This window comes from Pezoporus flaviventris, unplaced genomic scaffold (assembly GCF_033815535.1).
Source record: "Pezoporus flaviventris isolate CSIRO_AGI_PZ_B2104156 unplaced genomic scaffold, CSIRO_AGI_Pfla_v1 ptg000031l, whole genome shotgun sequence".
Lineage (NCBI taxonomy): Eukaryota > Metazoa > Chordata > Aves > Psittaciformes > Psittacidae > Pezoporus > Pezoporus flaviventris.
Window position 1 is genome coordinate 8,391,142 of NW_026892579.1, and position 14,827 is coordinate 8,405,968.

At 40.5% G+C, this 14,827-nt stretch overlaps 1 protein-coding gene across 4 annotated transcripts in view; it reads right to left on the bottom strand.

Annotated features, from left to right (window-relative positions):
• Window positions 1-13,994, bottom strand: part of AFG1L (AFG1 like ATPase) — a 61,588-nt gene extending 47,594 nt beyond the window's left edge. For 2 of the 4 annotated variants that reach the window (XM_061460162.1, XM_061460160.1), the window contains exons 1-2: window positions 8,669-8,837; window positions 4,152-4,375 (exon numbers count right to left, since the gene is read on the bottom strand). In XM_061460162.1, the coding sequence (XP_061316146.1) occupies window positions 4,152-4,375; window positions 8,669-8,822 (378 nt within the window). In that variant the 5' untranslated portion in view covers window positions 8,823-8,837. Of the gene's footprint in view, window positions 1-4,151; window positions 4,376-8,668; window positions 8,838-9,116; window positions 12,147-13,480 lie in introns of those variants that run through there. The other 2 variants (XM_061460163.1, XM_061460161.1) reach the window with 2 other exon arrangements.
• Between the last annotated feature and the right edge of the window lie 833 nt (window positions 13,995-14,827).

Consider the following 14,827-nt stretch of genomic DNA (forward strand, 5'->3'; position numbering starts at 1 on the left):
AAAGGCCATGCTTTCACCAAGCTCAAGATCAAAGTCATTGTTCAAATTTCAGTAATTCTGAAAAACAGAAGCCTACTTGGTTTGCAGCAAGACTAATTGTTTTTTCTACTCAAATTCATCCTATGCTGATGCCCCAGAAAATCTACATCATAAAAAAACAGAGAGTTTTACTATCATAAAGGAAACGGCTGGTGTGGTGTCATCCCTGTCATATCCTGTCCCGTCCTGCCCCAGACTACTGATTACAGAGAGCTTTGCCCTGGGAGGTAATGCAAGTCTCTTACACAAACACTGAAATGTTTCCATTTTACCTGATAAAAGTATTTGTTCCCTAATCCTACTTCTACCATATTTTTATTGAATAAAACTATTTAGATAGAAAGTGACAAATTAAGAACAGAACTAAAACCAAAGCAGACCATTCTTGTAATAGTTCAGAAATTTCTATTTCTGGAATAACTATTACTTAGGAAGAGGCTTCTGCAAATGTATCATAAAAGAAATCAGGCAATAAAATAAGGAATATCAGACTACAGAAGAGGCTTTTCTCCCTTTTTCTTTCCCCTTTTCTTCACTGCAACTTCTCAACCACATTCTTTTCAGGTACAGAGACAGGAAAAATAAGCATGCCTGAAATGCCAAGCACCGCTATTTTTTTATTTCTAAAAAGCTGTCAGTAGATTCTTTTCAACGCAGGAGATTTTGTATTTAAATTAGGTTAACCAGGCTACTAGAAACCTGAAAAAGCAGAAAGTCAATCTACAAATTCTTATGTGTAACTGACTGAAGTGTTTGACTTATTTCCAAAAAATCCTTAAGTAATTTACATCAGGTTAATTTCAAGCTATTAAAACTCATTAAGTACAAAACATTAAGCAAAACCAATGTCAATCATTTTTTTCATAAAAACAATTGAACACCTATAGCATAAGGTTTATCTTTTACTTCCCAGCATATTCAAAGTTTCAAAGTAGCATGCCTTCATGGGAGGAGAGTTACAACACTACTCACTAATACAGGATATACCTGCACCCTGTTATCATTAGTACTTCCTGGAGATGCTTTGCTAATTACAGGAACTCCTTCCACTCAAAAGCCTACACAAATCCTGTTCAACCCAGGCCAGTTCCAGAGAGCACTACCCACCACCTCTTCTTGGCACAAAAAGCCTTTAGTTCTAATCTTCAAAACTGAACCAAGCCTGCAGCAGCATCCCTACCCTGAAAGTCTACCACAGCAAAACATATATTTTGCTTACTTAGAAAACTTGATAGATACAGATATATGATAAACATGATGCCACTGTCTACAGCTGATACAGTGCTAGATGCCTATGATTTTGCCAAGTACCTAGTCACAGCTGTGACTGATTCTGGGAAAGACTTTCATTAAAGATGTTCATTACAACTTTGCTGAAGCAAAACTTGGCCTGTACTAAAATTTAAATTATATTTATTTGGCTTCATTTCACATAAAGAGGGACTCTTGTTTGAACGAGCAAATAACTTCCTCAAAGACATCAGAAGAGAAAAAATGGTTGCAACTTCTCCTTCATCATTAATCACAATTTGATTTAATTACACAAGCTAGCAGGCTTTAAAAGATTTACACAAATCTCACTGCTCTCCTCCTTTTCTGGGGTTTTGATACATGGCACAGCACTATAGTGTTCAACCTGGTTATCAGTCTTCTTAAGGTTTATACAGCGATATCAATCTGTAACAGAAAAACCTCAAAATGCAGTAACACTTATCTCAATAGCAAGTAGTTCTACAGCTGCTTCTCACAAAGTGTGGCATTAGTTCCCAGGTATTGGTGAGCTATGCAGCAATTTTTAAAGGCTGGTTTAAAAATAAAGCATGGAATTGAAGCAGTGTTAAATGAGAGCACCATTCTCAGGAAAGTGAGGAGCGCTTTAAAGAAACTAGGGAAAAATATATTCTCAACCTAAAGAATGGCATTTGACTTCTCCCCTCAACAAAGTGTCAGTCTGGCTTTACTGCAATTAGCTGTGTTATACAGGGACAAAGTAGCATCATGATTTCCTAAATAGAATACGATTAGTATTTGTTCTCTGCAATAGAGGCTTTCCTCCCTATTCATGCTTTGCAATCAAAGAAACAGTAAATAAAAAACCTACATAATGCTTTATCTACAAAGCTATTACTAGACAACTGCTCTAACAACTATAATGATTCAGGGCACTCCAGTTAACATAAGTCAGCTCTCAAAACTATTCTCAAAGACAGCACTCTTAGAACAGACTATCTATATGTCCAAAACAATTTACCAGAGAAGATCAAAATGCTCTAGCCTTTGATAGTAAAACCAGCACCTTCATCGTAACTTTTTTTTCTAAAGAATGAAAACGAGTAAAGTCTGGCAGTATGTCCAAAAGATAATGCTTTTTCTCATACCAATGTTCTTTACTCCACTTCTTTTTTTCACGCCTTGAAGCCAAGATTATATATTATAATATAGCATAAAGGGCAGAGGACAGCATTTATGTAAACGGACAGAGTACCTCCATTTAGAGGCACTTGAGCCCTGTAGCTCTGGCTTTCATGATCTCATGCTTCATCATTTAGGCTTGCCATGCAAACAAAATACAGTATCTGTGCTAGGTATAGGACATTTTGGGGTTGTAATAGGAAATGTATGGGTAGGTAACAAGTTGAGTAGAGTTGTTTAGATTTACGCCCATGAGATGAGGTGTGTTGCATAACTGATGCTGAGAAAGGCTGACAAGGAGATTTATAAGCAAGCCCTGTAGCTGACAGCATGCGTTGACTGTAAATGTGAAAATTACTCCTGATGAAAAATAAAAACAAAAGTGGGGCAAGAGAAAGAGAGAAAGAAAAAGGAAAACACCCAGTGGTGGACTGGGAAGAGCAATGACAGCTTCTGTACATCCTTCCCTTAGGGATAGGATGGCAAATCTCCAGTGCAGACAGGGAAAGTAAAGATGACGATGGCAAAGAATATTTTGCCATGCTTTTTTCTCAGCACTATACTTTTATTAGACTTAGTCGAACACCCTGTTCTTGTTGTTTCCCCTCACCATGTTCGCCATAAAATATTTATGCTGACTGGAGTGTTACTAAGGTGCGAATGAAGCATATTCACAGGTTATTCAGCTTCTGTGCATGTCTATAATTGAATAAAATTTACCAAGTAATGAAATGTCTTATCTGCTTTGCTGGGCACTGTGTTTGGTTTTCTGGGATATAAACTCAAATCTACAAAACAAGAGGCAAGGAAAGCTGAGGGTTGATTCTCACACCAGTTCTAGATGCTTCCCATGAGAACCTGTCATAACAATGCTATCAATATTTGCAGCTGCAAGGCCACAACAGCAACAATCTGAGAATAAAGGCATGAGGACAAGACATGAAAAACACTGCTACACAGGCTCTGGAAAACGTTTCCTCAGCAGCTTCAGGGGAAAGTTACAGAGGTGCAACAGCAGGCTATCACCATGACTAATGCTAAGGAACTAGAGCTGCTAAGGCACTAGAGCTGCTAAGGCACTAGAGCTGCTAAGGCACTGAGCAAAACGGGTATGTCTTAATTTCTGTTAATCCATTGAAAAGGAGCCGTGATGTTACCAAAAATACAACTGGGGTGCAGATCACACCTCTGCCTTCTTTCCTTACCTCACCTGGAGACTAACAACACTGGAAAATACAGACTTTTTTAAAAATAGTCATATCTGATTGATATTATTATGTTTTGCAAAGCTAAAATTATTTAGACTCTGCTGGCTAATTTCATTTGTGGAAGATCTGTTAGAACACAAAATATTAGCATTCAGTACATGTAACCAAAATACATGTGTTATACACAGTCTAGTCCCTCTCTCCTGCAGACAAATGACATTTTTTGAAAGGCAGGCAGTGGACATAAACTAAACCGTATCAGATTTTCTTACACAATTATTTCAATAATATTTAATGGGGTTACTTCTAGAGTGCCACTGGAATTTTACAAACCAAAAAAGGAAAGAACAGAGATCCAAACATGAAGAATGAGCTACCTGTAAAGACTCAGCTGCAAAAATACGATCCATGTTAATTACAGAAATTTCTGCATTGCAACCATATTCTTATGAGAAAATATAACTAAAAAAAAATTATCATTATAAACCTCACCTTTGAGAGAAGATTTTTTGAACTGATGCTGTAGCCTTTAAGGCTCTCATGCAACTTCTGCAGCTGCTGTACAACTCTTCTTTGATGCTCATCATTCTTCAGCTCTTTTTGCTTAATCAGAAAGTCATAATGTTCTAAAGGTCCACTGCAAACCAATAAGGCTCTGGCATTAGCATCTGTAGGAGTACCATGGACTGTCTTCTCACCTGCCTGATCTGCGTATGCTGCAAAATGAAAAGAAGGCAATTAATAGAAATGTTTTGAAAAGCACCCTTTTATATTCATAAATAACATACATTAACAGTTAAAGATGTATATATGTTACTTACCTATACAATCACTAAAGCACATTACCCTTTTTCACTAAATCAACTTCTAATTTCAGCAGTAAACACCACTAATAGCATGCTTTAACATTTATTTTTATTATTAACAAGCACATACACTAAAATGTCCAGCTGGAATGTTGGTAAGATTTGGATCAGAAGTTGCAAGAGAAGTTTTGATCTTTTTTCTTTTTATTTTGTTGTTTTGTTGTTTTTTTTTTCAAATTGGGACAAAACCACTAAAAAATTTCAAATTACATTTCTCTGAACAGATTAATCTGTTAAACAGAGGTGGGCTAAACTACGCAAAAAGTATTTAAAAGCCAGCAAACAGGAGAGCAAACAGGAATTCTGTAAGAAAGCTGAAATGAAAGAGTCAAAGAGCACACTAAAGCAGGCAATAGCTGTGAAGCCCCGAAATGCCACAGCCTGCTCTGCTGGCATTATCTTCTGCCTAGAAGATAAATTCTGCCCAAGGAGGAATTCTGTTTGCAAAAGAAAAAAAAAAAACAGAACTACTGGACATAAAATAAAAGGAAAGAATATACAGGATTACAAAGAAGACTTGCTACATCAGTAAAAAGCTGCTTAATGCCTTCTTTGCTTCCACTGTCAAGAATTGTAACAAAATTTGTAGCAATGATAAAAGAAATAGATTTAAGTAGGAAAAACACGTATCATAGGCTACACAGTTAGGTATTTTGAACATTGTGAGATCTAAGGAAATTTATCCTTAAATGCTTTAGGCAAGTTTCCTAAGCAATACAACAGCCTCTAACAGCTTTCTCAGAGGCCTCACTGAGGGCAGGTGAGGTTCTAGAACACTAGGAAAAGGAAGCAATCTTTGTCTTTAAAAAGGAGAGAAAGGCAAATCCAGAAGTTCGTGGGTCAGTCCATACAACTTCTAAACACTCAAAAATACCAGAACAAGTACAAGCACTTTTTTCCTTTTTTTTATAAAGCTCTTAACAAAATAACAATGTAACAAAAGGCAGCTCCTATGGAACAAAGCAACATCACGTTTTCCTCTCTGGTCAGGTAACATGCTTAGGGGGTAGAAGAAAAATTAATTGCAGTAATACTTTTGTCATCGGGTCACACAGCATTCTCATACATAAAGTAGGAAAGTAAACTGCAAATGAAATTACTTTTAAGCAGATACAAAACTTCCATACTGCAAAAGATGGGTTTTCATTTATATCTTCCTGTTTCATTATCTGATCTGTAACTCGATGTTTTGTTATCTAAACTGTTACTTGATTTTTATTAGCTACCTTCTGAAATTTTTTAAGTGTTACACATAGCCAGAAGCATCTTCTATCTCTATGTAGTGTTCCAGATATGACTATAGAAGAGCACAGTGTCAATTCATTGTCCACTTAGTCTTACAAAACAGTGTAAAACTACAGACATGCATTTATCCATAACCTATCTTTCTCACCTTCATGGTGCAGGACAGTGCTAGATGCTACCACATTTAGCCTGACACCCCCTGCTTCTCTAAAAGCTGCTACCAGGTTGTAACTTTTTCTTAAATTCCTGTTCTTAAAACATATACATTTCAGTGTAATCTCACTTTATTTCAAATAATAAAATCAGCTGCTTGTATTTGCCTTTCTGCTTACCTATGCAAGGGTCACAGACAAAGCTGCCATGAAGACCCACTGTGATTCACACAAAAAAGTCCTCCTTTAGAGAAATACAAGGGGAAAAACTCCCCAAAGAAAAAAAAAATTAAAAAATCTTAATGTATAAATACCCAATGAAAATTCCAATCTAAATTATAAAAATTTCCTTTACAATGGGGAGCTTCAGTCACCTTCAGTACACTGGCATTAGTTTACTACTGCAAAGATAAGTACCTACATAAAAATATTAAAAGTGTTCTTAATGCCAAAGACCTTCTACTTGAGAAAAGAGCAGTAAATTGAAAAACTAATCAGTATGTTGTCTGGTTTTCCTACTGCCACTTAGAAGTGATGTCTGATATGACACAGGAAAACAGCATGCGAGTTTCAATGACACCACTTATGAAAGCAAGAATCACAGCTGAGGCAGGCACTAGAGTTACTTATGTAAGAAGATACTCTGAAATGGAAGCTAGGTTGTGGCATATCAAAAACTGATCTTGACAACAGCCAGGAGGTTGAGAGCACAGAACAGTAACCAAGATAAACAGCACTCACCATGGTAACCCTTATTTTTTCTCTCGTAGTTGGATTTCTATAAGGTTTTGAATTGCAATGTCCAAAATCTGTCAGAAGATAATTCCCAAGACAAAAATCCTAGCAAGTTCTTGTCTCCCTTTACTTCAGGGCCTAGGAAAAGAAACTGGGCTTCCCTGACCTGTATTTCATCCTTGCTATCTTTCTATGACTGCAGAAACCAATACCTTTTCATTGATTGTGAGTTTTCAAGAAACACAAAAAGATTCCATGGAAATTTAAGAGGATTATTGACTTCTGGGAGAGACAAGGTATTGTACTTCCACAGATGGATTCAAATTTATCCTGTAGGATCTCTTACTGCCTTCAAACTAAACATATTTAAAATACATGATTATAATTGTAGACCTTTAATGGGGTGAAAAAAAACACGACAGATAATGTCCAGTTAAAGAAGCAAAGATCAAACAAATGGAACTGAACTCCTTTTATTGCAAAAGCAGAGTCATTCTTCAGATTACAAAATTCACCTGACTAGAGGGTCACCCACACACAGTGCACATGAAAACCTGTTGTTATCAATTCAGGAAACAAAGTTGAAACAAGCACTTCAAGGGACTAATAGGGAGAAAAATATATCACCTTTAACCATTGTGCTGCATATATGCTTCAAACCACTCCCTCATAGGAATGATCAGAAATAGTTTTCATTCATGGAGATTAAGGCTTGAAGACAACACTGACCTTTCTAAATATAAGGAAAGATAAATTTATCTAATTACCCCTGAACCACACTCAAAAATTGTGCTTGTTTACAACATACTTTGAAGAAAATCTATTCTGAAGACATAAGAGATGGAGAATTAACTGTTTCCTATGACACTCTGCTGTAATGGTTATTACTGTTTCTCTTAAAGATAAAAAGTATTTCCCATTAATAGCTGTTTGAGAACTGCATCTAAATCAAACTCTCGGAGGTTACGACTGCAAAGTTAAGAACCCTAAGTCACCCAACTGCCACCCTTGCTGACAGACACACTCAAGAAGTTGGAACAGCTTCTGCTAAGCCAATGTTAATGCAACATACAGGAATTGCATCTGGTTTATTACCACTTAGCAGACAGAATTCTGCCTTGAGAGCTTTTCACAAACACTAGACATTACTCTGAAATAAGATTACTTGTACTATTTCAGTGCACACCTCACTTAACAATCTGATGTACAAATGAAAGTAGAAGAAAAGTTTGTCAGTGAAATTGCAACTTCACACAAATACTATTTGTGAAGTCTTTTAATTAAGAAGATACAAAAGTCTAGAAAGCAAAAAGAAGGACTATAAACCAGTGATCATAAAAGCAAGATTAGAAACCAATTCACTGATGGCTGCCCACCCCTGCAGATGTCCTCAAAAAACACATGTAAGGACTATCTTCCCTTTAATATGGAAGCTGAAGCACTGCCTAAAGCCACTTGATTTGCTCTGACAACTTTTTTAAAATGGTAATATGCTGGTTACAAAAAAACAACCTATATAAAGTGCTAGACCAGTACCGCATAAAACACATACAACTATAGTACTACCTGCAGTGCTTGTCTGGATGAATAAATACTGTACAATTGCAATGTAATATGTGTACGTCCACACTTACATTTAAATCCTCCTGGATCTGCTGACTGACCTTCAGACCTCTGGCACCCACCTGACGTTAACTGAACTCTCACACATTTGTCAGCCTGGCAGAGGACGAATAGCTCTCACTAAAGAAAACAGACCTCTGCTGCTAACTTAAGCCACAAGTTAACAAAACCTAGTTACCCATAAATTTGTTTACTGTGCCGGCTGTTAAAGTACGGCTGCCAGACAGAGCTCAGCTGTTGTTACACATTGGAGGAAAGCAAAGTCCCTCAGCAGCCTGAAGCACAGCAAAAGCTCTGGCCGACCCCAGTGCACTCGCCGCCCGTCAAGGTCCCGGTGCACCCGCGGTGTAAGGCATTTAACGAGGCGGCGCGCTGCAGGTCTATTTACTGGGGGACAGCGGCATCGTTAAACCCGCATCCCCCTCCGATCCAGGGCCCCGGGGCTCACTCCCGGCACCAGCCCCGCCGCACAGCCCGGGCACGGGGGGTCCCTGTGGAACTGGCTGCGGACAGGCCGCCCCGGCCTGCCCGGCGGTCACCATGAGGACACGGTCAGGTCAGGCCAGGGCGGAGGGACCTGTGCGCGGCCCGGCCCGGTCCGATCCGACACGGCACCGGCAGTCCCCTACCCCTCAGCCCGGACCCCTCTGCCGGAGGGGAGACCCGCGGCGCGGCGGGAAGGGATGCACCGGCTACCGCGGTCGCTCCACGGCACGCTCCCTAGGCGGTGCCACTGCAACCTGTCGCTCGCCCTCCCTTCGCCCGGCTGCAAGCAGGAGAGGGCGCAGAGAAGGGCGCAGGGCAGCGCGCGGCGCAGAGACCTCGGCGCTACTGACCTCTCCGCAGGGCGGCGGCCGGCACCGGTAGCAGACGGCCGGCGCGCCGCGCCGAAGCCCGCAACAGGCAGCGCACAGTAACCAAGGGCGACATGGGCGCCGCCATCTTCCCGGCCTTTGCGGCGGGGACGCGGGGCGCGCTGGGAAATAGAGTCCCGCCACTGCCAGGGAAACGGTCGCGGTCGCTCAGAGGAGCCGGGCTTCGGGCGGTGCTGAGCGAGCAGGTCCAGTGGGGGTTCTCAGCTCCTCTCCCTCCCTTGCTCTGACCCCCGGACCGAGCCGCAGGCTGCGGGCGAGCCCCTGGGGAACCGGCCGAACTCGGCCAAGGGCCGCGCAGCCCCTCCGGCCACCCGTCGCAAACGGCACTCCAGAGGCAGACCCACCAAATGCCACATTGGTGCCGTTTATAGCACCTTACTGCCGCATCCACGAACTCAGATCTCCAAACTACGTGCTTGCCGCTTGCGATTTGTACCGTGCTGCGCCGTGGCTGTGGCCGGTGCGGCAGCCTTCAGGCCAGTTTGGCTGTCGCTGAGGAGTTTCGGCAATGAAGCTAGCATTTGTCGGTGATTTCTAACTTGTGCTGTTTATGTCTAAAAGCACAAACCACAAAATATTAAGGAAAAACATAGTTAAAATATTAAGGACAAATATTTCTGGCCAGAGTTACTACAGTGTTATCTGCACGTTAGCAGTACAACCACTTCTATGCCTATAAATACGTATCTAAACCTCAACAGCAAGAGATGTTAATATAAAAGCAGAATTCCCTGAAGGTTATGCAAAAGTCTAGGAGCTGATTCAGTCCCAGCTGTCCAGTGCATGCGTAGCACACTGTAAGCCTTGTCCTTGGCAGTATCAGTTCAGATTCCCAAGTAGAGCTCCTGAGACCTCCTCGGAAGAATGCTGGCCACCTGCCTCCTTTGGTAGATACCCAACTGTCTTATCCCACCATCTCCGCTGTGACTGTGAAGCTCTTTTGACAGGAAGGTACAAGGCAAAAAGCCTGTGCTCCAAGGGAAAGGCACTGGCACTCCTGAACCAGTAACCATAACACCTGCCTGTTTGCTGGCCAAGTGCTCCATTCCCATCAGAAATGCACCCCAAGGTCAGGATGGAGCTTCAGATGTTCCCTGCAGAGTGCACTGTGCAAGAAATAGGTAATAAAATGTCTGCTCCTGGTAAAAGCACAAAGTAAATGCTTTAACTGACTTTTACTTTTGCAATGTCAGAATTTCCATATCCTGTTCTAGCATTAAATTTCTGTGTGACATGAGAAAGCCAGCAATTCTCATAAACTATTAATCAACCTTTTTGGGGTTTTCTTAATAATGGTACAGCAAAATATTACAACAGGGCACTCAGAACAGCTTGGAAACAAAAGTTGATTATATGCTGAACAGTATTGCTAATTTTAAAAATAATCTTTATGATCTGGAAAATATTAAGTGATTGAAGTTATGTTCTAACATGTTCAGCTGTTTGAAATACGTAGTTGCTCCAGACACATCTTCAGTACATAACTAATTTAGTAGTGAACTAAAGTGCCAATTTATCACATTTTGAAAGAGCTGGTTTTAGTGCATTTCCTTTCATCTTGCCTTTATTGAGCATTTATTGGTTTTGACTCATTCTAGCATATTACAGCTATCAACACCTGTGCCTATTTAGGAATGAATTCCAGTATTCTAGTACAAATCATAGTGAATTGAACAGACATCTCAAAGATGAATCACAATTGTTGCAATATTTTTAGAAACTCAAACAAGGAAACAACTTCAGTAAAAGTGATTTAAATAACAAATATGTTATCTTTATAAACAGCTTATCTCCTTGAGAACAAAGAATAAACAAGGCAACGAGAGCTGGTGTTTCTTCCATTATTAACTCAGATCACAATATGCACGGGTGAAATGTCAAGAATAATTGGAGAAAATGACAGCATAATCTTCAGAAAAAACATCTGATTTATTTAAATTGTGGGAGTTTTTTTGTTAATCTTGTTATCCAAGACAGCACAGAAAAACTTCCCATCTGAGTCTATTCCAACATCTTCTACCTAAAAGAACAAGCTCTCTGCAATGCTACGAGCCTTTGATACTCCGGCAAACTCTGAGATGCCGTAACACACTAGTGTACTGCACAACCCAGGAACTGATTCTCCATTGGCTGTAAGCACTTGGCAAAACCATGTTTTGGTGTAAACCTAAACAAACAGGACTTTCAAGTATACTTCTACAGATTAGCATGGGTAGTGTCCCGTAACAGAGACAGATCTGTTCTGTGACACGTTTGTATACTTTATTTCCTGTAGCTGTCCCTTTGCTCACCTCCAAAAATGTGACACTGCAACCGTGTAGAAATTAAATCAACACTTGTTCAACCCAGCTGCATTATTAGTCTGCCAGCTAGGCAAAAGTATAGGTGGTCTTTAACAGGAATAAAAATCAGGGGTTTAATAAAACCCCTCCAGAGGTCTCCTCTGGCCTCTGGTGGCATAAACTCCACTCCTTTCAGAAATCCTAAACCCTATCAGGATGTATGTGTCCAAGGGTCGTTAGGCGTCTGCCAGACCCTGAATTCCTGCAGGATAGCAGAGTTTACCCGACTGCAAGGCTCCAAGATATTCCCCCCATGAGAAACATCTCTGGCTCCCAAACATAAACATACTTCTGATATATAACTGGTTATTCAGCCTGCTCTAAGAAAATGCATTTTTAGGGTAGTTTTCATCAACAGAGTTTCCATCAAAAGCCATTTTCCTGACATTATGTCAAAACACTCTGGGGTAAACTTGATATAACCACATCTATTCTGAGACAATCAAATATGCTATTAAATAGTCTACATTGCTTATAAAGCCTCAGATCAATAAAGCTGTGTAAATGTTCCCAAACTTACAGCCATTTTCACTATCTGCTTACAGCTTGCATTTCAGTCAGCTCAAACAGCTCAGCGTATTAGAAATTGATTGCACAGTTTTCCAGCTACAGGGGCACTACCCAGCATCTCTCAGAACAAGGAATTCACAGCAGAACACTCTGAGGAGGTGGATGGCATTTTGACATTTCAAACGTTAAAAAAAACTGTAAGTGTGTATGAATTGAAGTTGTGAATGCTCCATCCCTGGCAGTGTCCAAGGCCAGGTTGGACAGAGCCTTGGGTGACATGGTTTAGTGTGAGGTGTCCCTGCCCATGGCAGGGGGGTTGGAACTAGATGATCTTAAGGTCCTTTCCAACCCTAACTATTCTATGATTCCATGATTCTTTGAGAATAATCCCTTGATGAAAGGCAGAATATTGTGTAAAAGTGATGAGAGAAACTGAATATTAAAGTTAAATCTGAACATATAAATATATATATATAAATGTGAATATTACAAATTCTATTTATAAGCTTCATACTTTTATATGGCAGGTAAATACACAATGTAGATACTCAAACATTGTGTTTCAAAGCACTGGCAGCTAATGCAGGGATCAGGAAGTCATTTTTCCAGATAAAGCATTGCACAATTAGTTCAGTGTCTTGTGGGCTCTGCCTTAACCTGAATCAGCATTCCCCACAAGTTTTGACAGAATATGCCTATGTTGACTGAAATGTGTTAACCTGGACACTTGACAAAAGGATGGAGAGTCCTAACTGGATAAATGTGACTTTTTCTTTTAAAACCAAAGAAAAAAAAAACAGAAAAACCTACTTGAGAGGTATTACTACATCAAACTTAAGAAGTAATCATCCATTAATACCTGCTTCTGTGGGTTCAAGCTATGAGAATTTGCTATTCATATTGCCACTTGAAGTTATGTCAGAAAAGTTGAATTAAATAATGTGTAGTAACAAATCTACAAGCACATCCTCTTGGATGTTATTCTAAACACTTGATTTTTTGCATCTAATCTTTGGACTTGCAAACACAGCTGACCCCTCTCCCTCCAGGTTTGAAATCTGGCCCAAAGTTCACGTCAGAAACAGAATTAAAACTTTCTTTTCTGAATTTATGTTCACCTCCATCCTGAGAGAAGAACCTTTCTAGCAAGCAGAAGGAACTACAGACAGTGTAACTCCAGTCTCATGGAGCAAAAATCATCCAAAATGCAAATCAAAATAAACAAATGCATTTTCTGAGTTGGAAGGAAACATGGAGGCTCACAGGTCTCAAATTCCCAACCCCATTCACTCCTTCTCTTTTCCTCATGAGCCAGTGTGGCACACATGCTTACGTATGATGCATGGGGGGGCTAGTCATGAAGCTGGGCATCTTCCCCTTTGTCTCCTAGACCAGAGGATTTGTACGTGACCTCAATGAAAAAAATACCAGAGATAGGAGACCTCACCAAATTACTGTAACCTCCTTACTTACCAACACTAGTGACACATGGGCACTTAAACATTCAGTCCCAGTAGCTTGCCTCTATACGGCTCTCCACCACCAGTTATCCTGTTAGGAAAAGCAGACAAAACAGTGGCGCTATGATGGTATGCCGTGAGAAAAGCATTCAACTTAAGCCTCAGTGCTTACCCAGTGTGAGAACAAATTGTATTCTTGATTCGTCATAGGCTCACCAATGTCCCAAATGTACAGTATTAGGCAAGTTTTTGTTTCTTTGGAACAGATAGTGAAACCAAGCTTCGCCGGGAGGCAGTCAATACATTATACTTAAGACAATCAGATGTGGTAGCAAACGTTGTGTAACAAGCAAAAGATTACCTATGCACACATCTGGATAATCTCAGTAGAATGAATGAGTTTTTTCTTGCCTTGCTGCAAGACCAGTCTAATAACTAGTACAATTCAGGTAAGGCTTCCTTTCACTCCCACGTTGTAAAACTCTGTCAGCTTAAATTCTGTTTATAATAATGGAGTAGTTGGCAGCTATTAGCAGAAAGAAAGGAAGTAAGGACAGTGCACTAATACGGAGTGATGAGCAGGAAATTCACAGAAAAGTTACCAAGCAAACCATCTACAATCATACTGGTTACATGTATGCATTCACCTCTGCTTTTTGATTATCTTCTCAATAACACAGGTAACTGCTAATCAAACTTGCCCCATGTTAACACTGAGCTTCTCAGATCTGATCTCAGGCAGTCTGACATGTTTAGAAAGATAAAATAACCATTTTTAACTATCTTGTTCTTCCTGGATAGTAATGGAGTGCCCCCAGAATCCCTTCATAAGGAGGAAAGAAAAAATATATATGCATATTTTCATTACAGCATTGCCTTTTCCCGATCTTGATACGAACAGTTTTGTCCATGTTCACTGACAACACTGTTGAAAAAAATGATTTCTTATTCTCTTACAGCAACACCTAGGTTAAGCTTCTGACTAATATACCAACTTAACCTACTTGGGGCTCCCCACCTGTAATGAACAGCAATCCTTCCTTTGTGCACTCTTTAAGGGCTGCAGGTGAAAAGTTGAAGTCGAGAGTAATGCATTATTACTGTCATGTTAAAACATTCCCCGGTTTAAAAAGAAAAAAGGCTACCCTGAATCCACCGCAGCCACAGAGGCCCCCGCATCGCCCTCACCGAGGGCTGGGCCCAGGCAAGCGGCCTCGGGGCAGCTCGCACCGCCTCACACACCCCCTGACCCCACACGAGCTCCTTCCCCGGGTGAGAAAGAAGTTTGCTGCGGACAACAAGGCGGGGGAAACCCGAAGGAAGGGCCGCACCACCCCCATGGAGCCCCTCCTGTAGCGGA